Source organism: Molothrus aeneus, chromosome 5 (genome assembly GCF_037042795.1).
Source record: "Molothrus aeneus isolate 106 chromosome 5, BPBGC_Maene_1.0, whole genome shotgun sequence".
NCBI classification, from domain to species: Eukaryota; Metazoa; Chordata; class Aves; order Passeriformes; family Icteridae; genus Molothrus; species Molothrus aeneus.
The window spans coordinates 38502199-38529993 of NC_089650.1; the positions used below are offsets into that span (position 1 = coordinate 38502199).

General features: G+C 35.7%; 1 protein-coding gene across 2 annotated transcripts in view; it reads right to left on the minus strand.

Annotated features, from left to right (window-relative positions):
• Positions 1-1959: 1959 nt before the first annotated feature.
• The window catches only part of SLC16A7 (solute carrier family 16 member 7), an 83138-nt gene continuing 57302 nt past the window's right edge, over positions 1960-27795 (minus strand). For both annotated transcript variants that reach the window (XM_066550231.1, XM_066550230.1), the window contains exons 3-5: positions 17092-17235; positions 14730-15542; positions 1960-9431 (exon numbers count right to left, since the gene is read on the minus strand). In XM_066550231.1, the coding sequence (XP_066406328.1) occupies positions 9160-9431; positions 14730-15542; positions 17092-17235 (1229 nt within the window). In that variant the 3' untranslated portion in view covers positions 1960-9159. The remainder of the gene's footprint in view (positions 9432-14729; positions 15543-17091; positions 17236-27795) is intronic.

Consider the following 27795-nt stretch of genomic DNA (forward strand, 5'->3'; position numbering starts at 1 on the left):
CAAAACTTTGGATTAGGTCAAGAGTTCCTTTGTACAGAAAAAAACCAGCAAGACTGAGGCCTCATGCTAGTAAAAAAAAGAACAGAATCCTATTCTCACATATGAGATTTGAGGTGAGAACATCATTATGTTATACAATAGGATGCCCTAAGAAGCTTCCATGACAAAATCAGGCTTTCAGCCAATGGATATATTTTAACTAAGACAGACTTACAGTTTGATGTCACCAGGCATGGGTAATTAGAAGTCACCTAATGAAACAGAACTACTTATTCAACCAGTGGATCACAATCACCAATTATGTGACTCTTGTTAATACAATATATATATCACTTAATTTTCTTTGACTTATGATTCAGACATTATATTTAAAAAACAATGCTGGTACCTCTGATCTCTATCTGTAATGTAAGAAGATGAAGCAAGACATAATGTGCTATGGCAAATGCAGATGCTTCCCATCTTCTAGTCACCTGTGTCCTCTTCAGATTCCCAAGACTGTTGAAAGACAGTCTTGGGAATGACATCAGACAGCATTTCGAGTATTCTCAGATTAATCCCATCAGGTCCCATAGACTTTTAGGAAGCCAGCTGGCATAGCAGATCCCACACAAATTCAGGGTTGATTGCAAGTTATAGATTAGGAACTTCAATGAGTGAAAATGTTTTTAAGTCCTGATCAGAGGAATAAAACTGTGGAAGCTATTACTGTTGAGTTGCAATGGCAGTGCAATCTATTTACTCAACTTGTAATAACTAGCAGAGTTAAAAGGGCTCATTACTAGAATAAAATAACATTTGTTGGAAAACAGTAACAGCTTATATTGGAAATGGACTACAGTTTGAGGTCTCCATTTATCTTGCCACTACACTATAAAAATACAAAACCTCAGTTATAGGAATGATTGTTCTGATATCAGTATCTATTTCTCAGCAATGTATTTTAGTTATGCATTTAGATTCAGTGAGGCAACATATCCTTAGGCATGAAAGTGATATCAGCTGTGTCTTTGAGCAGGGTTAAATATCGTATCTTGTTCATTGTTTCAAAAAGACAATTTTACTACTAGAATTTTTTAACTTTTTTTTTGTTCTTTTACTTGGTCAATGCCTGAAAATGGATTTTTATGATTATTAAAACAGATGTGCAACTATTACAAGGGTCTATAATCTAAACAAAATCTAAACATATTTCGGTAGCTGAATCAAAACTTCGGTATCATGAAGATTATATGTATAATTCTTTAAAAACAGATTTTACAGTTATTAGAAATATAACAACCATTTGCTTTGTTAAAGTTATTTCTTTCTTATTTGATAGTTCATTTTTTATATCTTTGCTTTCTAGTAGCCTTCTGTGCATCGATCTAAAAGGTGTGTACATAATATGCAAAGATGCATCTTAATACTGTCTCTAACACCCCTCATAATACCTTAATTGTAATTATCCAATCACATTCTGTAAATAAAAATTTAAGTGGGGCAAGCAATTGTAGACTGAAGTCAATTTACAAAAACATAGGAACAGATAAAATTCAGAGGATACAAAGTAGGACTTATCTACAGTATTTCAAGACGTGGATAAATTTCTGTAGCAAAACGAGTATTGGTGATTAAGGAATAACATTCCATGTACATGGAATATAGGAATACCTCCAAGTCCAAGTAATGGGGAAAAGAAACCCTGGTGTCCAGATGGCATTTGAATTATGTATGAGAATAAATCCTAATGATGGTGAAATTAGGAATAGCAAGGGGTTGGTACAATGTTCTGTTACTAGTAGTAGCTTTTCTCCACAGGAAATCTTGAAGCTCTGTTTCTATACGCAACAAGAAGTGATTTTGAGATCTTTGCTGCAACTGAATAGTGAATCAATCTAAATATCTATGAATATTTGCACACTCTGAAGGTGCAATTAATATACTATTAAGAAGACTAAGAAAATAGAATTTACATCCTTTCAGAAAAAATTTACATGGAAATTTTATTTTAATTTTTCTTTTTTTCTCCCAATTGCTTATTATACACAATTTTCATTGTAATTTCCCATAAATATATATGGACAAACTTGACATATTACACAGTAGTACAGGCCTGGAATAGAAGTTAATGAACAAAAATGCATTTAAATACAATTTAATGCAATGCATAAGCACTTTACAGGGTTAATATACATTATGAACAATGAATTTTGTCAGGTCAAAAAAAGGATTTGGCATCTAGAAAGTTATAATTCACTCATATCTCTTTGGAACATAAATAGCACCTCTAGCTAATAAATGATTGTCAAAAAAAAAATCTAGCCAATATATTCAAGTAAAAACCATACAGTATTGCAAAATACAGAAAGGAAGAAACAACTTTATTAGTCAACAACAATGGTTACTGCATGTTTAATTATTGCATAGCAATACCAGGTTCTGTTGATAAACTGCAGATACGGTGAACTTTCCAAGTAGGCTGTAAGTGGAAAATGCAGCTGTAACACTCTTTGAGGAAGGGAATTTATGTAAATGACTTATGTACCACTCTGAAAAATCTCCCAGTAATTTTAAGGTAAAACTTTTTTAAAGAGTGAGAGCCAAATGTAGACTTTTCATGGGCTTGCCTACTTGCAGACAAATTAAAACCACCAAAACCTGTTAAAGGTATGATATGTTTTCAGTGTTTTTAATGACTAATGTTCTGGAGAATTTCACATATTAATCTAAGAGAAATATTGTTTGCAGAGGCTTGAGTATTCTCACTTTCCATACTTGTTACAAAAATATCATGTCGACCACTATTTTGTATGAAGTGGTCATACATATCACATTAGCTGAAAACTCAGTATATTGGTTGCAGTCTGTTCAGAGATCATTTAGTTAATATTTCCACAGCAATGATACCCCACCAAGAAGTTCACCAACAATGTAGGTTTTGCCATCTACCTCAATGAACATTATCAGTGATCTTAGGCTGCTTTGAACTGAGTCATGGTTGGAAACCAGTGTTACATAATACTGCAGCTTTTTTAATTAATTTCTAGTATAAATAATTTTAGCAGAAACTGAAAAATAGCATATGCTCTTACAAAAAAGCTTCAAATTTTTCTGCCATTTGTGGAAGTTTTTTATTTGCTTACAATTATGTTTCATTTATCAGGCACAATATGCAACTTACTCTAAAATATTATATATATTTTATATATACATAAATATATATAATATATATAAATTAGAGTTTTATATATAGGGGAATACATATATACACATACTACATCTGCATATATATTCCCTTATATATGTCCATATATACATTCACAGACGACATAAACCATTTTCTCTGGAAATAAGAAAAATGAAGGTTATAAACTGCTCAAAGAAGGCTTGAAAGGAAATAAATAATTTCCTTTGGGGTTAACAGACTTGTTTGGATATTTATTCAAATATATCCTCTGTATTTTATAATCTACATTCAGAGTGTATGGTGGGATTTTTTTAAAATTTATTTACATAGGCTATTAAAATAATACATGTTGTGCGTTAATTTAGGGACTGATTCATTAGGAATATTATGCAGGCATAGAAAATTTGCCAGCTGTAACAAATCCTGTGTTTACTGTGTTATATCTGATGGTCCTGAGATTTGGAATGGAGAAAATAAGGCTGAAATCTCCACTGAAGCCACATCACCTCCAATGTCTGGTAAAGCTCTTTGATTGGTATTTTTATTTTGGCTTTAGTGGACTATGTACTAGGTCCTAGAAGGCAAGAATAGTTTGAAGAATATCTTTGAAGGAACAATCATCTCTGGTTTTCTAAAGAGCACATGAAGAATAATCATCATTCCTTGACCCCAATCTAATATTTTCTGACTACTTCCTTCAACTGCCCCATAAAAGGAAAAGCAAGCTAAAATTTGCTATTATTTCTAAACCAGAAACACATTTTATTTTTCATGGATGCAAAATGTTCTGTAATAATTTTATAAACTGTTTGGATATATTAACTTTGTTAATTTCCCTAACTCAGAAATTGTAAGAAAACAAAAAAGAATAATGGGCCAGCATCTCACAGAAAAATCATTAGACTTTCGATAGCTAAATGACACACTGAGTTTTTAAACCAGATCAGTGATGCAAAAACTTCACAGGTAAGGGTTAAGATTAAAGATATGTGAACTGATACAAAGATGTGGACACAGATATGCCCTGCCTTGAAAACAGAAATGTAAGCAGCTTTAAATATTTGGGAGACTTTCTAATAGTCTGTACAGGTTTTACCATTATGCATTTTGTTAACTCTTCTTCCAGGGTTGTGCAAGTCTCCAAACTTCAACTGAGAGGTAGACGATGAGAAAAATTTGAACAGCAAAACTACAACATGCAAATTATGTTGAAATCACACAGCAATGCTTATGCAAATTCTCATCAAAAATGTGATAGTACATGCAAGCACTTTCATTATATATATATTTGCACAAATATCAGAAGTGCACCCACCCTCAAAAAATTCCAAACAGCCTTATTAAAACTGGTAAGCCATCTCTGAAAATAATTATTTTAAAATTCCCTTTATATTCCTCTCTGTGAGTAGAAAAATAGTCATCTATAGAGAAACTAACAAAAATGGCCTGATTCGATTTTGTTATAGGCAAAATTGTCGGTGTCATTTACAGCATGTTCATCTATAAAAGTGGTGACTGGCTTTGTTTAGTGAAATCCTGATAGCAGTCCAAAATCTGGCTGCATATAGTATCTTTAACTTATGTATCCCAGTAATATCTCTCCACTAATATTCACAACCAGACATGAAAGAAGGAAGTGAAAAATGTTGCATTTGGCAACATAGAAAATGTGTCATTTCAGGAAAACAAACAAGAAATATTTAAGTATAAGTCACTGCATCCCCAGTCCAAATTTTTTGTTACATCAAAACAAAGTATGGGGTGGTGGAGGTGGGGAATGTTTAAAAGGAATGAGAATTCTCTGGGAGGAACAATCATGTACACATTGCCAAATGATTTTAAGCACAGTGGATGCTGATATGTAAGATGACTATTAAAATTCATGTGAATTTTGCATTGATATGAATCAATGTCAGTGAAATTGGCTGCCATTCCCTTCAGCAGTAAGTAAAGCTGTACCTCCTCTCAATAAGGACAGTGTCACTTAAAAAAATCTATTTGAAGATGAAGTAAGATTTTCCCTAGCTCTGTCAAAGCAGTTCACAAAACACACTCCTGAAATAAAAGCATTGTTGTCTTTCATACAAAAAGATGCTTTTCTGAACTTCATGGAAATACAGAATTAACAACAATTGCAACCACAGTTCAATGGGGAGAGATGGGAGGGGTGAAATTTTGATACGTTCCTGAAATAATACTGAGAATTATTAGTGAAGAGTCTTTCTCTGGAGTTGAAAAGGGCAATACAGGAGAATTCTCCAGCTAATAGAGTATATGACATAAAGAAACCCAAAAGAGAGAGAAGTATCTGGATGTGTATTTTAAAACAACTTGAAATTTAACCCTGATATGAAATTGGGGAAAATATTATTGATGCTATCCACCTTCCTACTACTTTTAAAATTTGCACATTATTGTTTCTAGAAGAGAAAAAGGGCAATCAGGCTTAGCAACACTGTAGCAGAGAAATTAAAAGAATGAAGTATACATGAATATAAATGAAAACAAGATCAATTACGGATTTGCTTGCACTAACTGAGACTATGGGTTCTTAGAGCGCATAAGAGACACATGTGCTAGAAAGTTGGAGTAAATTTCTTCATCACTGATCAGGGGAATGTCTTAGTCCTGACCCTTCAGTGGTTCAAACTGAGGGTGAGGTAATTAAGAGAAACCAGAGCAATTCAGAGAAATTATGTATATACCCAGGTCTAATCTCAAAAGCAGAAATGTAGCGATGAAATTGTTTACAGTACGAATTACAGGTCAGTGCAAGTAGGAGTGATATTCAGGAGTTTGAAGGCAAGTTATACTCATTTCGCTACTTGATGTTCAGAATAAAGTTGATTCAAGGCAATTTATTATTATCATTACTTTTAGAAATAAGAGCTACCTATACTAGGCAATTGCCTTTTTAGGACCTGTTATTTGGAAGACACAGGTTTTTAATTTGAGACAGTTTTTGCATAGACACAGTTCCAATTTTCTTCACTCATTTCTGGGTTTTAACTTCTTTAATATTCAGTAATATCAAGAGTATGCTGATGGGTTTTATTTTGTTGCCATTATTAAGAGAAAGAGTAATGAAAGAGGTGTAAGGAAATGTTTAACCTGGCTCTTCCTACTTTATATCACTCTAGTTGCCTGCCACATCATTTTGCCTTATGGGATTAAAAACTGCACATTGATGAGTGGTGGTAAAGCAGCTCTTGCACCACTATTAACTTTTAACATAATGGACCAGAGATGAAAGAGTAGCGTCTCTGTAGATTGTTTACAGAAATTTTTATTTCCTCTGAGATAGTGAGATAATTTTTGCTACTAGTGGTCAGATGTGTCTATGGCTCAAGGAACTTTGTTTTTCCCTTATTTCCTATGCCATGTTGTTTTGTATTCTGAGATCCTGCATAGAACAGGCAAGTTGCCTGCATATTTCCTGAGAGACTTTTTTTATCATAATTTTTCTGAATCCTTTATTTACTCAACAGCACCTTTTAACAGCCTTCAGTCAAAAGTTGACTCTTCTTATATTCTACCTTTATTCTTAATCATGCTCCTTTATTGCAAATAGATAACAATAAGCACCTATAATTTTACCTCAGACATTTTGATTCAGTTCCTGTATTAATCTCTTTTCAAATAATCTCTGCATTTCTATCAGTGGCTATCGAGAGCAGAGTGATATTCTTGATGACCACTCTTCAGCTAAAATTTCAGTTCATCTTTCATAATCCAGTATTTATAACTGATAATCCTCACTGTATGAAAGCTTAGTATCTGAAACTCATCCCTTTCTGGCTATGGGCACACAAGGCCTTCACAGCTCCTGGAATTCACTCAGTATGTTGGTACAGCCATAAAGAGAGCAATGCTTCATGTCATGGGCTGCTGCAAGGCTAAGGTTTGGATGGAGGTGCAATGTATTTACTTCCTCTCTGAAGCTGGGGCTGGGGAGAGGAACTGTAATTTTACTGGGACTGAATCATTCCTCTTTACAAAGTACACAGCTTGAGTCTGAACATGCAACCCATATTTATCCCAAAACTCTGAAATGCACATATTTTGATTCTGATGCTCCTAAAAATTTATAGGATTTGTTGGAGAAGTTTGGTTTTCCTGAATATAACTAGGCAAAAAGTAGGTATTAAATTCTGTACCATGATGAGAGTAGAGTCATATTTCTCCCCAAAACAGTGATGAGAAAATTTAAAAAATCAGCATTATTGTGGAACTTTATAAAATGATAAACCAGTAAAACAGAAATAAGCACTATCCACATTTTTAGAAGAAAAATTAAAATATTTTTGAACATAATAATATTAAGAAATTACTTTCTTAAAAGCCCTCCCATATCTACTAGATTTTACTATTGAGTTTTTAATTTTGTTATTGGCACTTCAAAGTGTGTTTATCACAGTTAGCTCTCTGTCCAATATATTTCCAACTTTTTGAGATTTAGAAGAGGACTAAAATGAATAATTTTCTTTTCCTGGAATTGAGTGTAGGTGTATCCTGCATAAACAGTGCATAAATGTTTTATGAATCAGACCCTTAATTTTCACAATTTTTGAGGCATTTATAAGCATCCCTTCAAAATGAATAGCACCTTTCCTTACCTAGAAATAGAACAGAAATAATTTCACATATTATCTTCAGAAGCTTGCACTTTTAACTTTCAAAGCACTACTAAATGATTTGTGTAAAGTAAAATTGTAGGTTTATGCCTTGTTTTGTCTAAAGGAAGAGGAACAATTGTGTACATTTTAATTTATATGATGGTCTGCATGAAATTGTAGACACAAGACTAAACATCCTGCATAAAACTGGTGTGTCAATACAAAGCTTCCAGACTGGCATTGTCAAGGTGCCTTGCAGCATTTTTGCTCAAAGCAGCACTACAAAAAAAAGAAGTAGCTTTTCACTAAATTCCTGGGAAAGAGAAGTGGGAACTGGGAAGCTACCCATCTGCAAAGATCAGAAGTTAGATCTTAAATCGCCTCTCAAGACACCATCAAACAACTAACAACTTGTCAATAAAGCCAAGCATCGACTTTGAAGTCATTGTCATGAAACTCATTAAGGCCACAAAAGCCAAGGGTTAGTATCCTTTTAACATCAGCAGATTATGAATCTAGTCCCTTTAGGAAAATGGCTTCACAGTCTGATCCAGATCCTTCAGCTACAGAGGAATACATAGGCAAACAAAGTGATTGCCACTCTTGTTAGAAATGTAAAACTTGGGTTTAAACCTTTTATGTACAGGCAGATTTTAGCTAGTTTGAATTAGCAAGGTGCGAACATACTTTGAATTCAAATGTATATGTTGAAGTACTATGTAATCAGCTATCACTGGAGGAAACTACTTCTGGAATATATTATAAATCAGCTTTTTATTGCATTTTAGAGGTGTGATCACCAATTATTTCTCTCCTACACTTAACTTTTATATCCATAATTGCTTATGCAGCCATATTTTTTATCTAGTGGGTGTACAAAAGAGAAGAGTGTTTCAGTGTGCTACAGTCAGGTATTATGTCTCTTTTGAAACAAATCTTTGACTTTATGTTTTCTTTAATACTAATGGTAAGTAGAATTTGGACAGGTTATTTCAAAAGACTTTAACCACATCATAAAGATGAATGCAAGTATCTTCCCAAATAAGAGTAGGAGATACTCTTGCACTAGATACACTTCTGAAACAAAACTGTCATTGGAAGGCTTTATAGCATGGTTTATCTGACTCTTGATTGTCCAGAGTCAAAATTCAATGGATTCATTTGCATTGAGTCACTACCTCTGTAATCGTAATTTTATATCTCTGAAACAAATAAACTGTAGATAGTAATTTAGCTTTGAGTCTTGCCATAGGGCAAAAATCTGTTCCCATCCAATATTGTGACTGATCATTATTACCACAAAACCTGGCCTGTGTCCTGAAGACATATTCCTAATGGAAGTCATAAATGTTGCCTTCTTAGCTATATTTCAGATTAAATATTGGTTTCTCTTTCTGATGGATCTTCAGGAGCTTTATCAGCTCTGCTGGAAGCATCTTCATTCTCATTGTTTGTTAATGGTTCTGCTTCCTTTGGGTCAGCGTTCTTCTGTGCTTTCTGCTTCTCATCTTCTAACTTCTTTTCTTTTGCCAAAAGCCTGTAGTTGATGGCATTGCCAATGAACAACCAGATACTGGCCACAGTCACAATCACTCCGCAGACAAAATACATGTACTTATATTCCCCAGTAACATCTACTAACCAACCTGAAATACAAAGATAAGAAGAGAGAAAAAGTGTATTTAGACTAGGATACTAAATAAAATGCACATCTTTCCATTGGTAAAAATATCTATATATTTTTTTGTTTTGAAGTTGGAGCAGAAATGCATTTTCAACACGTTAAAGCTGTCTAACATAGATAGTGGAACTTGCAAAAAAACCCCTTATTAATCGAGATAGCAATTGAAGACACTGACAATCATAAAATGTTGAAGAACAAAGTAAAGCTTAATGAATAATGACAGTTTTTCAGTTCTTTTATTTTCATTCTTTCATTACCTTATTATTTTATTCACCTCCTAATTGTGTTTTCCTATTGTTTGGAGTGACAGTCTGACACTCACTGAGGCTGCATAAAGACAATAGGATGAAAAGGTATCTGCCTTTTTAGGCTGCTGTCTCTGTGCATCAGCTGCCTGCTTTTCACTTTTAATTTCCTCTGACGGGTGAGAGATAGAAAGGCTTCTCTCTTCAGCCATCACACTCAACTGCTGAGTTTTAAACTCTGAGCCCTATACCTAAAACTTACATTCAGACCTCTGAGATTAAATTTCTTTATGACAAGGAGAGAAAAATATAACAGCTCTTCTAATTTATGAGAAATTTCTTCTAAATTTTCCCAATTCCCAAATTAACATCTCTACGTATCCAAATATTTAGCTCTGAACTTTCCTACACTATAATTGAAACTCACAGGGTAAGCTGCACACTTCAATTTAGTATGCATTTAGATGCTTTTACTGGGCTGAAAACATAATGCCAGCCTATTCACCTGATACATGTTTACAGGCCATAAAATTATTCCAGACTTTTTTTTTAAAAAAACCTAGTATTAGGACAAATTCAAATAGCACTCAAGTGTACAACTCACTTCTTAGTGTAAATAGTGCAATCTGTTGATTTTTATCAATGAGCAGTCTCAAAAAAAAATATTTTAAAACAAAATTCTGAATTAGCAATGTTTCAGCATACTATTTGTGGTGGTTTGACAGGAAATGTGTTTTTTGGGATGCTGTGTTTTGGGCTAATGGATATTCAGACTTTAATATTGGCATTTAACTTGACTATTGAGACATAGACACGCTTCTGAGAACACGGAGTTAAAAGCAGAGCTCTCCCCTGGGAGGGCTCTCTTGGGTTTCCGGCGGGAAAGAGTTCGGGTCTCTCCCCCGGCCCAGCTGCTAGCTGGGCAGGGGGAGGGGAAAGCTATGAAGCTGAGAGAGGTAGGCCTGAGCCCGGGGGTGGAAGGGTGGAAGAGAGAGAAAGAGAGAGAGACACCGGGAGCCATCGGGCAGCCCCTCCTGAGAGACACAGAGGGAGAGAAAGAAAGAGAGCCGCTGCCTGAGACTGTAACCTTGAAGCTTGATAAACATGGGCCTGTGCCGGCAGCACAGCTGAGACGGAGAAGAGGGGGGGGGTTCAGCCGGCCGCTTGTAGGAGCTTTTAACCCCTTTTTAGAGAATGAGAACTTTACAGATCATTGACCTCTCCTAGAAGATAGAGTAGAAGATGAAGAAAGAAATGGGCCAGTGTGAGAGAGGCCTGGGCGAGTGAGAGATAGTAGAAGAATAGAGAAGAATCCTAGTGAGAAGAGATGATAGAGTAGCTTTTGCTGGACTCTTTTTGTATAGCCATGGACAGAACCATGTTCCTTGTGATACAGAAACTGCATTCTAGGGGGAGGCAATGGCCTCAGAACCAAAAAAGTTCAGTGTTAGTGCCCCTCGGCCCCAGGAAGTGAAAAAATATGGGGGGGACAGGTGTCCCAAAAAGAGAGATTGTGAAGACAGGTGTCCCAAAAGAGAGACTGTGCCTTTTTTAGATCAAGACAGAACATCCTTAAAAAACAACCCTAGAAGCAGTTCTGGTCCGTGTTCAGTGGTGAGAGCACTAGACATGAAAAAGAAAAGTCACGACGGCAGATGTACTCCAAGCAGTGCCACGAGTGACACAGAAACACACGAGGCTTCAGCTGTGTTTCCAAGAGAAGCCCATAGTACAAAAAAAACTCCTCTCCTCTTGATGAACTGAAGATTAATTGTCTAAAAAGTGGTACTGGACCGAGAGTTAGTGATTTGAAGAACCAAATGTATTGTGTTAGAAATTTAGTAGAGAGAAGAAGAAATGCATTTGTGAAGTTTTCATTTTCCCTGTATGTGTGTGTTCCTTTTTATTTGTAGTTGTAAAGTAGTTAATAAAGTTCTGGTTCTTTTCTTTCCTAAGTAAGAGCCTGCTTTGCTTATTCCTGGTCACATCTCACAGCAGAAACCAGAGAGAAAGTATCTTCATGAGAGCACTGGCATTGTGCCAGTGTCAAACCATGACATTTTTTGGTTCCCTGACCGGGAAATCGAACCTTGAGAGAATGATAAGATAAAGTTGTAAGTAAAGCTGTGAAATGAGACCAAAGAAGAATAAGAACAAAGCATATATTGAGTTAAAGTAGATGCATAGTAAAATCTAAAAATGAAAGTTTTCTTGTTTTGTAGAAGTGTTGAAGTGTTTTGTAATTTTGTTAATAATTTTAGAAAGTGTGTTCTCAGAGGCGAAGGGTGGAATGTGGTGGTTTGACAGGAAATGTGTTTTTTGGGATGCTGTGTTTTTGGCCAATGGATATTCAGACTTTAATATTGGCATTTAACCTGACCATTGAGACATGGACACGCCTCTGAGAACACGGAGTTAAAAGCAGAGCTCTCCCCTGGGAGGGCCCTCTTGGGTTTCCGGCGGGAAAGAGTTCGGGTCTCTCCCCCGGCCCAGCTGCTAGCTGGGCAGGGGGAGGGGAAAGCCATGAAGCCGAGAGAGGTAGGCCTGAGCCCGGGGGTGGAAGGGTGGAAGAGAGAGAAAGAGAGAGAGACACCGGGAGCCATCGGGCAGCCCCCCCTGAGAGACACAGAGGGAGAGAAAGAAAGAGAGCCGCTGCCTGAGACTGTAACCTTGAAGCTTGATAAACATGGGCCTGTGCCGGCAGCACAGCTGAGACGGAGAAGAGAAGAGGAGTTCAGCCGGCCGCTTGTAGGAGCTTTTAACCCCTTTTTAGAGAATGAAAACTTTACAGATCATTGACCTCTCCTAGAAAATAGAGTAGAAGATGAAGAAAGAAATGAGCCAGTGTGAGAGAAGCCTAAGCGAGTGAGAGATAGTAGAAGAATAGAGAAGAATCCTAGTGAGAAGAGATAATAGAGTAGCTTTTGCTAGACTCTTTTTGTATAGCCATGGACAGAACCATGTTCCTTGTGATACAGAAACTGCATTCTAGGGGGAGGCAATGGCCTCAGAACCAAAAAAGTTCAGTGTTAGTACCCCTCGGCCCCAAAAAGTGAAAAAATATAGGGGGGACAGGTGTCCCAAAAAGAGAGATTGTGAAGACAGGTGTCCCAAAAGAGAGACTGTGCCTTTTTTAAATCAAAACAGAACATCCTTAAAAAACAACCCTAGAAGCAGTTCTGGTCCGTGTTCAGTGGTGAGAGCACTAGACATGAAAAAGAAAAGTCACGACAGCAGATGTACTCCAAGCAGTGCCACGAGTGACACAGAAACACACGAGGCTTCAGCTGTGTTTCCAAGAAAAGCCCATAGTACAAAAAAAACTCCTCTCCTCTTGATGAACTGAAGATTAATTGTCTAAAAAGTAGTACTAGACCGAGAGTTAGTGATTTGAAGAACCAAATGTATTGTGTTAAAAATTTAGTAGAGAGAAGAAGAAATGCATTTGTGAAGTTTTCATTTTCCCTGTATGTGTGTGTTCCTTTTTATTTGTAGTTGTAAAGTAGTTAATAAAGTTCTAGTTCTTTTCTTTCCTAAGTAAGAGCCTGCTTTGCTTATTCCTAGTCACATCTCACAGCAGAAACCAGAAAAAAAGTATCTTCATGAGAGCACTGGCATTGTGCCAGTGTCAAACCATGACATTATTTTAAAACATATGAACTAGTCAAAACTGGAGCTTAGCTTTTCCATATGTTCACCCCCTTTGTTGCCTCTGTTTAACAAGTTAAATCAATTATTCATGGTGTTATAGCACAAAAAAAAATGCTTTCCAAAACTCCTGAAAAGTTTTTGTACTGAAAAATAAATAACTGTGTAAGCTACTTCTCCATAAATATTGGATTTTATATCTTTTGAGTTGATACTGATTTCAGAACCTCACTGAAAAGGCTGGACTCCAGTGGTTAGAGGCTCAGACTACCCACTAGGTGGCACAGAAAGAGTCTGTGTGAGGATATATTTTGCTCTACCTTAGCCAAAGTGGATTTGTATGTTAAATGATGAGAGAAATATGGAATGCTTTTAGACATATTAAAAATTTACTTGTATAAATATTAGTTTGCTGAAGTGAGTGTAACTGTTTTGGCATATTCAGAATTGCACACAACAATGCTATTTTCATAGAAATACTGACAGTAATGTGAAGTATTTTGGTTTATATAAATGCTTTTAGGCACACAATCTTGCTGACTTCTGAGGCAGTGCTAATGTGGGTACAGTGCTAATGTTCATTAGGCTGGCAATCTCACTATCTTTATATTTGCATATTGTTGGGCTTATACTGCAACACACACACCAAGATACACACCAATGCTTCTCAATAAAATTAGAGCATCTATTTTTTAATCTCTTATATCATCAGAAATCTCAATAATATAAAGCTTACTATCAGCATTACTGAATACTGAGAAAATAGATAGCAAACAGAAAATACTTTCTGAAAATACTGTTCATTTTTGCTGCTAGAAGCCCAAGTGCCATGAATAAAGTCTAGGTGATACACCTAGGCTCCCTTTAAGCTCCCCTTACACCTGAAAAGAGAAGTTGGTGACGATAACATCTTTCAGTCAGTTCACCCTCTGCATTGCCTTGCCCCATCTCTTGGCTATAGAAACAGGCTAAAGGACTGGCTGTGAGCAGAGCTGGGGTGTGAAGTGATGCCAGGCTGCAATGCTCTACAGCACCCTGATGGAATCCCACCATGTGTGCACCCTGCCTAAAACGCTGAGCAGGCCTGTGTTTCTTCTGACACTTTCCTGTTAGTTTTTCCTCTCTGGAAATGCCCACTCTCTCTGTTTAGATAAATTAAAGGTGTTTAAGCAAGTGTAAGTAAGCACTCTTCAGGCTGCCCCTAGGTTGGAGAAAAGTAACTGATGCAGTTATTTTTTACTATCAGGCTGTTACAGTACATTTCTAGTAAAAGGAAAACATTAAGAACAATGTTTATATTAATTCAATGTTACATTGCAAGATTATGCCGTAATGTCTGAAAAAAATGGAAAGAAATAGATTCTTACCTCCTAGAGGAGGGCCTATGAGCACAGGGCAACATTCCACAATGGTGACAAGTCCCACCGCACTGGAAAATCTGGCAGCTCCAACAAGGTCCATCAAGGTCTCAAAAAGAACACTGCTAACCATTCCAAATGCAAACCCAAAAAATACAGCATATATCACCAAGCCAGTGTAATTTTTTGCCAGAGGGCACAAGATATGACAGACTCCATTGTACAAGACAGCAAAACTAAAAAAATACTGAATCTTTGGCCGGATAAACCTGGAGTTTGCTACAAGTCCCATGGAAGGCCTAGCAAACATGTCTACAAAGGCTAAGATAGACAGCAAAAAAGCAGCAGAATATTCATCAATTCCCTTGTGCTTGGCATAAGGAGCCAAGAATACTATTGGAGCAAAGAAACCAATAAACATAATGACATTTCCTGACAAATATATCAGAAACCCTCTGTGTTTAAAAAGGGACAGATCTAGATACTTATTCATAGTTTGCCAACAAGACTTCTTGTTGTTTTTGTGCAAGGCAGAATCTCCTGTGCCTTTTTCAACATCTTTTTTCACAGGAGGGACTTTTTTTGGTCCAACAGGTCTCATAAGTGACCCAGCCACACAGCAGTTCAAAAGAAGTCCTCCCAGAATAAGAAAGCTTCCTTTCCAGCCAAAAGCATTAAAGAGGAATTGATTGAGAGGTGCCAATGTGCTCAGAAACACTGGACTTCCAGCCATTGCCAATCCATTAGCGATGGGACGCTTCTTATAGAAATACTTGCCAATCATGGTCAAGGCAGGCTGTAAGTTGAATGCTAAACCCAGACCTAAACAACACATAAAAGACAGTATTATTGCAGGTCATGCAGTGAAAGTCACATCTCAGCTCTTTCAAGTAATTTTTAAAACGACCAGTATCCAACTCAGTGATTCTCAATATTGAAACCAACTAGCATCAGAAAATGAAATTCAGCCTCACTGATGTCTATGAGTGCTCATACCAAGACTGTGTCATGGTGGCATTTGGTCATCTTCCCCTGCAGTGCTGCATTGAAAGCCAAAACTCCTTTTTGTGTTTCAGCAATGATAGAAACAGGGGAATCACATACAGAAGAATGATGGTATCCGTGCCTTGACTCACCATTTTTTATTTGCTAAACTAAAATACAATTCTCTCCTGGCTCATTTAACAAAACTTATTAAATGTCACCTCAGCTACAATGAATGTAGGGTGTATTTAAATTCATAAATCTCCTAATTTCCTATTTCCAACTCTAATTAAGATACAACTTGTCTGCAAAACTGGAGGATAAAATAGCAAATTATTTTCCAGCACATTCAGCTCTCCTTCCCCAGGTCACTATTAAGGAGTTTTAAAGGACACATGTGGGACCAGACCACCCACCCAGAGCAGTCGACTGTATAAACTGAACCCAAAGCTGATCCTCTAGGCCTTCTCTATGTATTAAGACATCTAAGCCATAAACTCTAATATGCCTCTGCTTGATGGTACAGGAGAGAAACTCTCTTCCTTCACAGGCCCATTCCCAGACTCTGACATTACTCTTTCAGTAGGCACCATGTTTAGGATGTCAAAAATAAGACTTTTAAGGATTAATCACTAAACAAAAACAGACTCCTTTAGTCCCAACATAAAGGAAGATGAGCCTGAATATACAGGTATTATCTCATTCATTTATTACCTGCAATATTTCACCTCTCCTTTCTTATTCTGAGAAGGGATTTAAAAAACCCCACAACTTTTAATAAGGAGATTCTTTAATTTTCTGGCATTACAATGAGTTTAAGTCATTACTTTAGGTGATATCTAGGCCTGTGATAGATGATTATGAATAATTTTATTTGGTGACTGACCCTGGGGGATTTTAAACAGAAAAAATATTGAACTGAAAGTTGTTAGACTTTTCTGTGAGATTATGTGTTTGTAAAAAACCTACAGAAATCTGGTACAAGTTTTCACAATTCTACTAGAATTTGGCTAGCCTCTGCCATCCTGTTTGCAGTGCAACATGACTGAAAGCTAAAACAACAAATGTGAAATTGTACACAAATGACTGTAATAAGTGCTGTCATGAGCAAATCAATTTTTATACCACAATTATATGAAATGTGGAAAAGTACATACATACAGCATTTATTGAATTAATTCATCAGTTGTTTCTGAATTGTCCTAAGAAATAATTTAATATCATGCCAGTTAATTTAAAGGAGTAGATGGCTGAAATTAACTGATCTTACTACCTTCTTGGATTGCATCTGTAAACAGAGAATTCTTGATCAGTGAGGCTCATTTGTAGAACAATATTGGAAATAATTTGTTATAACATAAAATAACCTTTTAAACAGGACTCTTACCTCCAACCACACCAATACATATATACAGCTCAAGGACACTATTGCAGAAAGAGGATGCAATCATTCCAAAAGAACAGAGGATACCCCCTGCTATCATCACAGGCCGACTACCATACTTATTCACCAAAATGCTGCTTATGGGACCTGTTGGTAGAAAGAAAATGCAATTTCAGGTAACAGGTAACTCTATCTTTGTATTTACAACATATTGGAATGCTTTCCTCTTCTATCCCAGAAAATGTTAAACTGTTTCTATACCAATATGTCTTACAAACACTCTGTGAATTTGCAGACACAAGACTGGATGTGGATATACTGCCTCCATGACAATATAAATATTGATTAGTTATGGAGATGGATAAAAAGATTAAAGACATCAGACAAGCAAGAGGGATTGTTACAGTTCACGAACAATCAATACCAAGATCGGTCAATGAAAGTTTTGAAAGTGCAAGGACTGAAGAATTTCAAGTATGAGACAGGTATCAAAACTCCACAGAGCAGGAGGAACCTCCAGGCAAGCAGACTAAAATTACTTAAAACTGCAGCATGTCCTGCACCCCTACTTAGAACAACACATAGGCTTAAAAATACTGTCAAATCAGAACATAAATCTCTGGCCCCTGAGGCTTGCTTTCCCTTGCCTTATCAAGAGAGGAGTGCTAATGCACAGTAAGATAACTATAGACTGTCTGGGAAAATCTAAAATGTGGTTTAGCATAAAAACCCATAAAATTTAAAAATATTGCTCTAGGTCCATTTTTCAGTTTCAACTGCAATTCAGTTTATGGTATAATTACATCCATACTAACCAAACAGCTAGAGTGCAATTTAGCATGACATACATTATATGTTTTTGAACAACCATGGCTAGAATAGATGGTGTGCTACATATCAAGACTAAGAGGTTGTCAAAGCTCTTTAGGTAAACCTGCATAGCATCTGGTTGCACTATATTTGGTCCAAACCATTACAAACAGTCTTGCTTTTGCAATAACAGAAGTTATACAATACAAAATTTTTAAAAAATAAAAGCAAAGAACCCAAAAAACCCAACATCATAGAACGCAATGCATTTCAAACTTAAGACAGAGCAGGTACCTAGTACAAAATGGAATGCCTTGATTTGCATCTGAGTTCACTGCAAGTTATTCACTATACTGGAAACAATTTAAAGTCTATTTTTATGAAAATCTAAAGGAAAAAATGCCAGAAACTTCATGAAGTGAAAAGCCAAATCAAATGAAATTTAAAAGTGTGCTTTCATAGGCAAAGTTATATTTTAGACTCCAATCTTTGAATTACCTTAAATGCATTAGAGAATTATTATTGATAGGCTGAAAATGTTAATTACTATTTGCATATACACAACAGAAGTCTTAAAAATATGCCAAATGATCAATTTTTACCTTTCTTCCTTATGGAAATAAGCTTCTACAATAGAGTTGCCCTGTGCCTGCCTGTCTTTTCTAATAGCTCATTAATACAGAGATCAACTTGAAATTAACTTGACTGGAAAGCAAAGATCTAAGTGATGTTTGGATCTTAGTTTGTGTATTTATTAAATAGCTTGAGTCCCAGGGAGTCTTAAGCATAACTATTTATTGAAGCCAACAAACATCCACAGCATGGAATGGACAACCAAATAGACAACAGCCCAGGGACTTATTAAAAGACTAGAACACTTATGAAACACTAAAAGATTTAACTGAGAGCTTATATGACGACATAACTACCATTTCTTTATTTCCATTTGAAGGGAGCCACTAAGCAGAACTGTGACAAGCAAGGCTTTCCCCTTTGAGACCATATGAAGAAAGCAGTTAAACATGGAAGAACATGATTTTAGAGTTATGTTTGGAAAATTAATGGTTGGGCTTCTGTCTGAGTTAGAAAGCAAGCCCTTTTGAAATATGTAAACAATAGAATTTCTCTAAATAAAAAAAAAAGACCCTTTCAACTGGAAATCTCTTTTTAACTCAAAGCAAAAAGTTTCATCCCAGTATCAAATAATAGCTATAAGTTTGAAAATAAATAAATCTAAGGCAAGTAAAAAAAAATCTAGTTGTTTTTATTGCTAAACACAGTAACAGTATTCACTTAAGACATAGGAAAACAATTATTTTTAATTTAAAAAAAAAAAATTCCCAGTCCTTCTTCCTGTGATGACATGGAAGTATTTACAAAATTGAAAATGAAAAATTTGTTTAGTATTTGCTAACAGACAGTTCCTTACCAGGAAAAGGAAAACTGCATCTCTGCTGATCTTCACTGTAGCAGTTAGGCTGGGACTTTAAGTTACAGCTTTCCAGATCAAAGCACGTAATGTTAGCTTCACCTACAAGACCTAATAGCTGAGCTCAAATATGGATTAATTCAGATAGATTGTCTGAGCCTGACTCCATACTTTCAAATGAGATAAATTTGGAATGTATTATGAATTTAAAAACCCTTTAAATATAATACTCCCTTTGAGCTGTTTTCTTTCAGTTAATGATGTGTACTTACCACCACAGCTCCCTTAATTTGAGGTTTTCTTTACGTATATTCCAGTATTTTAATTTAAAATTTGTGCATGTGGGAAATATTAATTTTTGTACAAGCCAAAAAGTTAGTTTAAGCTCCCTAAATTGTCTAGGACACTCTTCCAATGTGATAAGTAGGTTAAACATTTCATTCTGACATCTATGCTTACACTTTGTTATGAAATCTCATAAGATAATGCATTTTCATACCTTAATACCATTTTCATACCTAAACATCATATGTTTCTACATAAATTCCAGCTGTTTTCCTGCCATCATATGTTTTATAGCCTTGTACAAATTTCATGTCACATCTAACATCTTTTACAATTATTTAAGTAATACTCACATGCCAGCATTCCTTGTATATTCTTTTTTTTTAGACAAAGGAAGATTAAGCTGTTTAATTACTATTACACTGCCAAAATCTTGCTATACATTAATATATGTGAATGCACTAAAGGACTGCTGGATCTCTGAATCTACTTTCCCAAAGCCTGAAGTAACTGCATAACAGATGTTAAGTCAGGAGACCCACAAGAATATTTACCCTGGTCTCTCCCTTAACACCCACAAACCATCAGTCACAAAAGATTATATACTCCCTAAAGCAAATTTAAGACCATTATCATAATATGCTAACACTCTCACAGCTGTACTTTTCTTTTATATCTTTTTGTTTCAAGCAAAGGACCAGGCTGTGAGACAGCAACCGGAACCAGCACCACTGAAAAACAGTTTCAGGAAGGGCTGCGCTTTATAAGACAAGAAAAAATAGCTGCTTTTCACATTTTTTGTCATTTTTCCAAGGGAAAAGTGGCAAAAGTCATTTCAGTTGTGTGAGCAGAGATGGGATCATGCATTTTGGAGCTGTTAATGATGTTTCATACAAAATCTCTAATACTGTGACACCTATGCTCTGTTTCACTGGCTCAAAAGAGCATTTACTTGCATTTGTGCACAGAGAAGTTGTGGATGCTAAGAGCACATTTAGATTAGATGTTATGAAGAAAATCTTCCCTGTGAGGGTGGTGAGGTCCTGGAAGGGGTTGCCTAGAGAAGCTGTGGCTGCCCCACTCCTAAGTGTTCTAGGCCAGCTTGGATGTGGCTCTGAACAATCTGATCTACTGGCAGGTGTCCTGTCCATGGCAGGGGGTTTGGAGCTAAATCATACCATCAGTCATAGATTGGCCTGGGTTGGAAGGGACTTTAAAGGTCATCTAGTTTCAAACCCTTTAAGGTCATTTGCAAAAAATGTCCCTCCATCCTTCTTGGAGGGTCCCTTCAGGTAGTAGAAGGCCACAATTAGGTTACCCCACAGCCCTCTCTTTTCCAGGCTGAACAATCCCAATCAATCTTTCCTCACTGGAGAGATGCTCCATCCCTCTAATAATCTTGGTGGCCTCCTCTGGACTTGATCTATCAGGTCAATCTTCTTTCTGTGCTGGGGGTCTCACAGAGGGATGCAGCACTGCAGCTTGCAGAATATAGGGGCAGTACAGAGCAGAGCAGAGAGGAATCCCCTCCCTTGCCCTGCTGCCCACGCTGCTTGGGATGCAGCCCAAGACACGTTTGGCTCTCTGTGCTGGGAGTGCCCATGGCTGGGTCATGTCCAGCCTCTCCTCCCCCAGCATCCTGAGCCCCTTTCAGCATGGCTGCTCTCCATCTGTCCATCCCCAGCCTGTGCTGATACCAGAATCACCTCCCTGTTCTCCACGTGCCTTAGCAGAGCTTCTAGGAGGAGCTGTTCCATTAGTCCTAGTTTGAGTTCTCACTGCTGTAATACAGTGATATAATTAGAGCGCACTCTGTAATTTCTCTCGCATACTGCCAGTGCATTCATGCTTTCTATTTTGCTACCTCCATTAATTTTAGAATGGAACTAGAGATAAACTTTCCGGACAATAAGGTAATTTTTTAAACATATATTGACAATGTCATTACAGTGTTCATAGTGTCATCAACCCAAAGCAACATGAAATGACTCAGTCTGAACAATATGACATTTATTTAAATGAAGTGAATTTCTGAAAGAAGTTGAAAATAAATGTAGTAATATTTCAAATTACACTAATGCTACATTGTAGATTGCATCCTGTCAAGTGGTTTAAACACATTTTCAGCCATCTGCTCTGCAGAGTCAATGCAGCTGTCTTTCCAGTCAAGGTTTATCTTTTATTTCTGTTTCCTACAAGGCTGGAAAAGCCCAAGGAGCCCCAAGAATTGATATTAGTATAAACTATTTGCTAAGATCAGTCCAAAATTTTCTCTTTTTTTTTTTAATATGAAGTCCACTAATGATAACTCATTCAATCACAAAGGCTTTAAGCAAGTTCTTAGTACTGCTAATGAAATCCTATCTCTGGTATTCAGAGGAAAAGCAACTCAAAATGCTTAAAACCTGTTAATTATCTTGGAAAATACTTTCAAAGTATGCTGTTTTTCTCAAGTAGGTCTAAGACCAAAGATTATGCATTCTGTGACAGTTTAATCTCTCATTCAAAAGCCTTTTGCTAAATTATTTAGTATTCTTGGACAGGCTTTGACAGAAGAAAAATAAAAATATTAAAAAGTCATGCAACTATTTTTGCATTATTTTTTATATTTGTATTCTTTATCATGTTTCTGGGAATGGTAACCTGCATTTCTGACATATCCCATGCGTTTGTGTAACAGTAGTGAAGTAAATTAGCTCAAGAATCCTTGGAAAGTTTTCTCTGTAGTTCTCTGTGCATTTGGCAGCATTTTTTTTTTCCATTTCATATAACATTTACAACTGGCTGCACTGATTCCATAAACCTAGATAACACAGTGACCTTGACAGAAAGCAATGAGAAAATATGCTCTTGCAGTAAATACCACCAAATAGAAATGTGTAACAATGAGTTAGGGCTGTTAGACTATGAGATAGGAGAGCTCAGCAGCTAAAAGCTCAGCCTGCCAGGGAGGATGCAGTCAGCTGCTGAACCATCCATCACACTTGGCTCTCCACTTCCCCTGCTCTTAACTACATTCCCTCGGTGTCATTACTCTGAACGCTCACATTCTCACTGGTGTCCTGAAGGAGCCTTGTAGTCCATCAAGCTTTTATCTTTTGATCTCTAATGAGCAATAATTTGACCTTCATCTATTCCTTGGAGGTTTATAAGGAATGCAGTAATTGTGTGTGTGGTAACACACAGGAGCCTGACTGATGGAAGAGTGCTCAACTCTTGCTTCTCCCTCATGGTTCCTCCTCCCAAAAAGGCTACCCCTGCAAGTTTTGAAGTGGAGTGTTGAAGTCAGAAACACATATGTCTGACTGCAAATATAAGCTGCCTTTTCCTGAAATGTTCAGGAAAAACAAAATAAGTGATCAGTGGTGCTAGTACTTGCTCTAAATGTATTGCTTTTATGGAGGCATCACTTGATCTGCTTTGGTATTTGTGCTTTTCTAGTGATACATCAGACATGAATCAAGGGCTTTACATATTTTGATTAAAGCTCTTGTTTGGCTTGCATGTTTTTTTCTTGTTTGTTAGGGAGCAAATGTGTATGGAGTTATGGACCATGTAATTTAGAAAATGTCTTCAAGTTAGCAAATTGCTTTATATCTATGAATTTTAAAAAGCTGGAAAAATGCCCAGTTTTTAATCAAGGAGTAGCCATGCTGATTATTATTTACATGGATACGTATCAATGCTTTATATTAATTATGTTTTGCATGCTCTGCTGCAGAATTTTTTTCATGAAAGGCTAAAACACTTGATCACAATGCAGAAGACTTTAAGATAAATTATGACATTTCTTTTTAAATGAGCAATATGAAACTTCATCATATTTAATAGGAAATTAGTGTAATTCTAAGAGCTACTGAACACTCACCAGATTTCAGAAACATATATGGTCACTGACTAAAAAAGCTCTGGCCCAAAATTAACTGCCAAATTTCATGTTGACACCTTGATCGTGAAAAGAAATAAGATGCAGAAAAATATTTCAGCATTCTTTAAATGGTTTCCTGTTACCTTCAGTATCACTGAGTAGAGTGAAGCCCATGCATAGATATTTTCAAAAACTAGTCTTTCAACTTAGAAAAAGGTAATAAACAATAAAGAAGAAAGGAGGGAACAAGCTAACGATGAGATGGAACACAAGCACCCATAAGAGAGTTGTATTTAAACAGAGACCCTGTAACACAAAGCACATTATTTTTCCAAAAACAGCCTGCATCCCTCTGTAAAGGAAAATAGAATCAGTGCATGATATGTGCGTAATCTTCTCAGCAAAGTGTTCATTTCTTCACAGAAAACCAAAGCAACCAGCATGTAAATTGAGAATGTAGTGTATCAACATGAACATTAGAAAATTCAGTGGCAAATAATGAGGTACTGGGAAAAATTAATGAAAGTTTTCTGCAGAAGAAAAGACAATAAATTTTAAAGCTAAGTATTTAACAGCAATTAAGTCCTCAGGATATCATAGGCTTGCATAAATCTAAATTTAAAACCACTTTTCTGACTCAAAAACTGTGTTGAGGATTTCACTTAAATAATATTACTGTTAAATGTACAATGAACCTGTGCCATTAAAAGCTACTTGTTCTTGATGAAAAACCAATGAAAAACCAAACGAGGATTTATTGACTATTATATTATATCCCCTGGAAATACAGTAAAGATAATAATACTAATATATAAATATTAGTAAATATAACTATCTACAGCAGTATACACTATACAAGATAATAATAAATTTCCATTTCTTTCAGGGATTCATTTGAAATTTCATGAGACAGAACTCAAATGTTCTCATGAAAATGTGTAGTGGGTTTTTTTTTTAAGAGGTATCATCTTTGGAGTGTTATCCTGTCTCTGTACTTGGTTGAAATGACAGGCTAAGTTCAACTTGGTAATATCTGTGTTTGAGCATGTGAACTGAAAGTATCCCATTTCTGAATATTTAAAATAAATCCTAATAGGTTTAATTTGAGGGCACAAAGGGAAATTAGTACTACTCAGAAACTAGAGGTTTATTTATAGCGAAGCAGAATTTCTATCTAATAGTTTTTTGTCTCAAAAATAATCTTATCAAAAAACTGCTATGCCCAGACATGGAGACTACATACACAAACACAAAACAAAAAAAAAAACAGTGCTTTCTCTCATGTGATTGATGGACTCAATGATAAAAACGGATTGTTTTTTCCAGAGATAATAGAAGGTACTTATCCCATTTATAAGTATTTTTCACGTGAAACATTCTGAACTCACTCTTCACTTTCAAAGAACTCAAAAATTTCTAATTGAAGACTCAGTGTTTAGTACTTTTTGCCTTTCCAAAGCAGATTACATTTTTTAACTATCAAACTTGTCTTTACAGCTTACTAACTGTGAACCAGATTGCCAAACAAGTTCTGTATATTCTGCTGTTCCAAAGGGGGGGGTGATTTTCTGGAGATATAAATCTAAAAAAAAAAAGACAGAGGTTACACTATACCACTGTAAAAATTAGAATTATAGCAAATTGGAAAAAAGAGGTATGTAGTTAATCTAAGAGATAACTGTTGGGAACTAAAAAAGAGCCAAGCCCCCCACCCCCTAAAAAAAAAAAAGCAAAAAACCAAAAAAACCAAACTGAAAAGTTCATGCAAATATTTACTTTATTTCTTCATACAGATTTTTCATAAACCATGTTGTTGGATTGTTACAAAGGCTTTCCTTTTTCTCTTTCTTTCTTCCTTCCTCTTTGAGGAATGGCTGCCTTTTCTAAAAATCTGTGGGTATGCACATGTGAACACAATAATTGTACATGTACATTACTCACCACCTTCTATTTATTATTCCCTATTATCATTCATTATTTTTATAACCCCTAAAAAATCCCTGGCTACTTTTCCTGGAAGCAGAATAATACTTTGTCAATTCTGCCCAGCAGAATTTTAGAGAGCAAAAAGTCATAACAATTACAATAGCCCAGGCTATTGAGTAGTTCTTGGGAATGTATTCTCTCCAACTCAAACCAATAAATTTTTCAGATAATGCATTTACACTGAAAGATCCAGCCAACTTCAGTTAAGATTAATATTGTCATTTGGATTTCTCTGTCTTCTACAAATTGCCCATCATATTAAAGTTCATACAATATCTCATTCTCATCTTGCACCCCATCCTACAGTTTATTTGTTTTCTTCCAAAATAATATTATAACTAACTCAACTTAGAAATTATTCCTTATATACTGTTGCAGGCAATAATATGTAATTTCAGAGAAAGCACAAGACACTTGCTTCCTCTCAGTTGCTCCTTTATCATATTCCTTTCTGCTCTCAGTTTTGCACCGTATAATTAAACTTCAAATTGAAAATACTGAATTTATTACCTATGATGTGTCTCTGGACCTCTTAGTGTGAATTATGGATTATAAGTGGATCATTAAATCTCATCTACATACTTAGAATAGATGTGATGAGAAGTACAAATCTGGATGTATGTATTTATAACTTGGAAGTGTCCACAGAAGTCATCATATTTAGGTCATTGTCAATAACATTGTAAGATTTTTTCCAAATACACTTAAAACATTAGTATCATCAGGCTTAAACTCTATTTTATAGGAAAAAAAACCCAAAACCTAAAGCATTATCATTTTAATTACAATTTTTTTACTAATATCCAGGAAAATGCATATGGTGTCTTTCAGTGCTAACATTTAGAAGCCTAAGTGTGTCAGTTTCCCAAACTCCTTTACAAACCATAAATTAGACCATAAATTAAACCATAATTTCTAAATAATTTGATACAATAATAAAATATTATATTTTGTAATAAAATAAATATTTAATTATACATCTTCCCAGCGTGCTGAGGGAATGGGAACATGGAGGGAAAAGGGAAGAGTGAGAGGAAGAGAAAGGACAAATGAAACAGAAGGGAGAGGGGAATTTATCTGTGTTTTAAAGATACCATATGAAATGGGAACTAAGCATTCTCATTAGTTTTTGGCACCTATTAAGAGTGTAAGTGGAGACAGTGGTAGTGTATTAATGGGATCATACTAGTTCCCCACTATTTTTCAAAATACATTCAGTTGCCAATTAAAACTGAGACTCTCTGCGAAGCTTCATTTGCTTTGGTTTTTTTCACTGTTTTCGGACAGTGAAAAAATAGCACGTGCTTATATTGAGAAAAATCTGTTAAATTATAGAATTATATATAAAGTAAAAAACACTGACTATTCGTCCTCCTGGTGAAAAGGACTAAAAGCAATATAAACTGTTAAATGCCTAGAAACATGAAGAAAAAAAGATCAAAATTAGTTATTAGCCCAAAGTTATCAAAATATTATTATTAGCCAAAAGTTATCATAATAACAAATAACTCTTGATCAGAAACAGTAACAAGATTTACGTGATGTGATGTTTTTAATTTTTTTAATGCATGTTCATTTCAACTGTGCTCAAATTAGTAGCCTTTATTAAACCCTAAAAGAAGTGGAAACTTTGAGGACAACTCAGTCAACATATATAAAATTCTGAAATTGTCCCAGCCCAACCACTCTATGAGCCTATGATTTCCAATTTGGTTAAATTTGAGACAACCTATATTTAACTGCTTTCTAAAAATAATATTAAGTAAAATATTTACTGAATAATCAAAAATTTAAGAGTGGTTTCTAATATCTTATCATTCTATTTTCCTTGCATCTCTCTAGCCTTTTATGGACAAATACATGTCTCAGAATAACTCTGTGCAATGAAGTTGATGGAGAAATTAGATACATTTCTTAAATCTTTACATCTGAGTATATGTCAGTTTATCTTTGTATATTCCCATACCCACCTCACATATGTTTTCTCATCAGAGCTGAATTTGCTATTGAACTGTCACTTTTAGATTTCCATCTGCTTTAGAAAAAGCTTTACTTGGAAGTGGTTTCAAATTTTTAAATTGTTCTCTGTGTAGAGTCACATGCCATTTATTTTGTGGACTCAGTCAAAATTAGAATAAGTTATGACCAAGTTAGGAGTGAAAGAGTCAGGAAAAAATAGTAGAAAAAGCCTGGGACTTGGACAGTGGAAAAGAAATATATTATAAGGGAGTTGGACAAAGGCTGTTATGGCATTTGCATTTTGGCTGGACTAGAGAGGAAACAACATTCATAACATTCTCTACACAGTCTACATTGTTCTTTCCCTTGC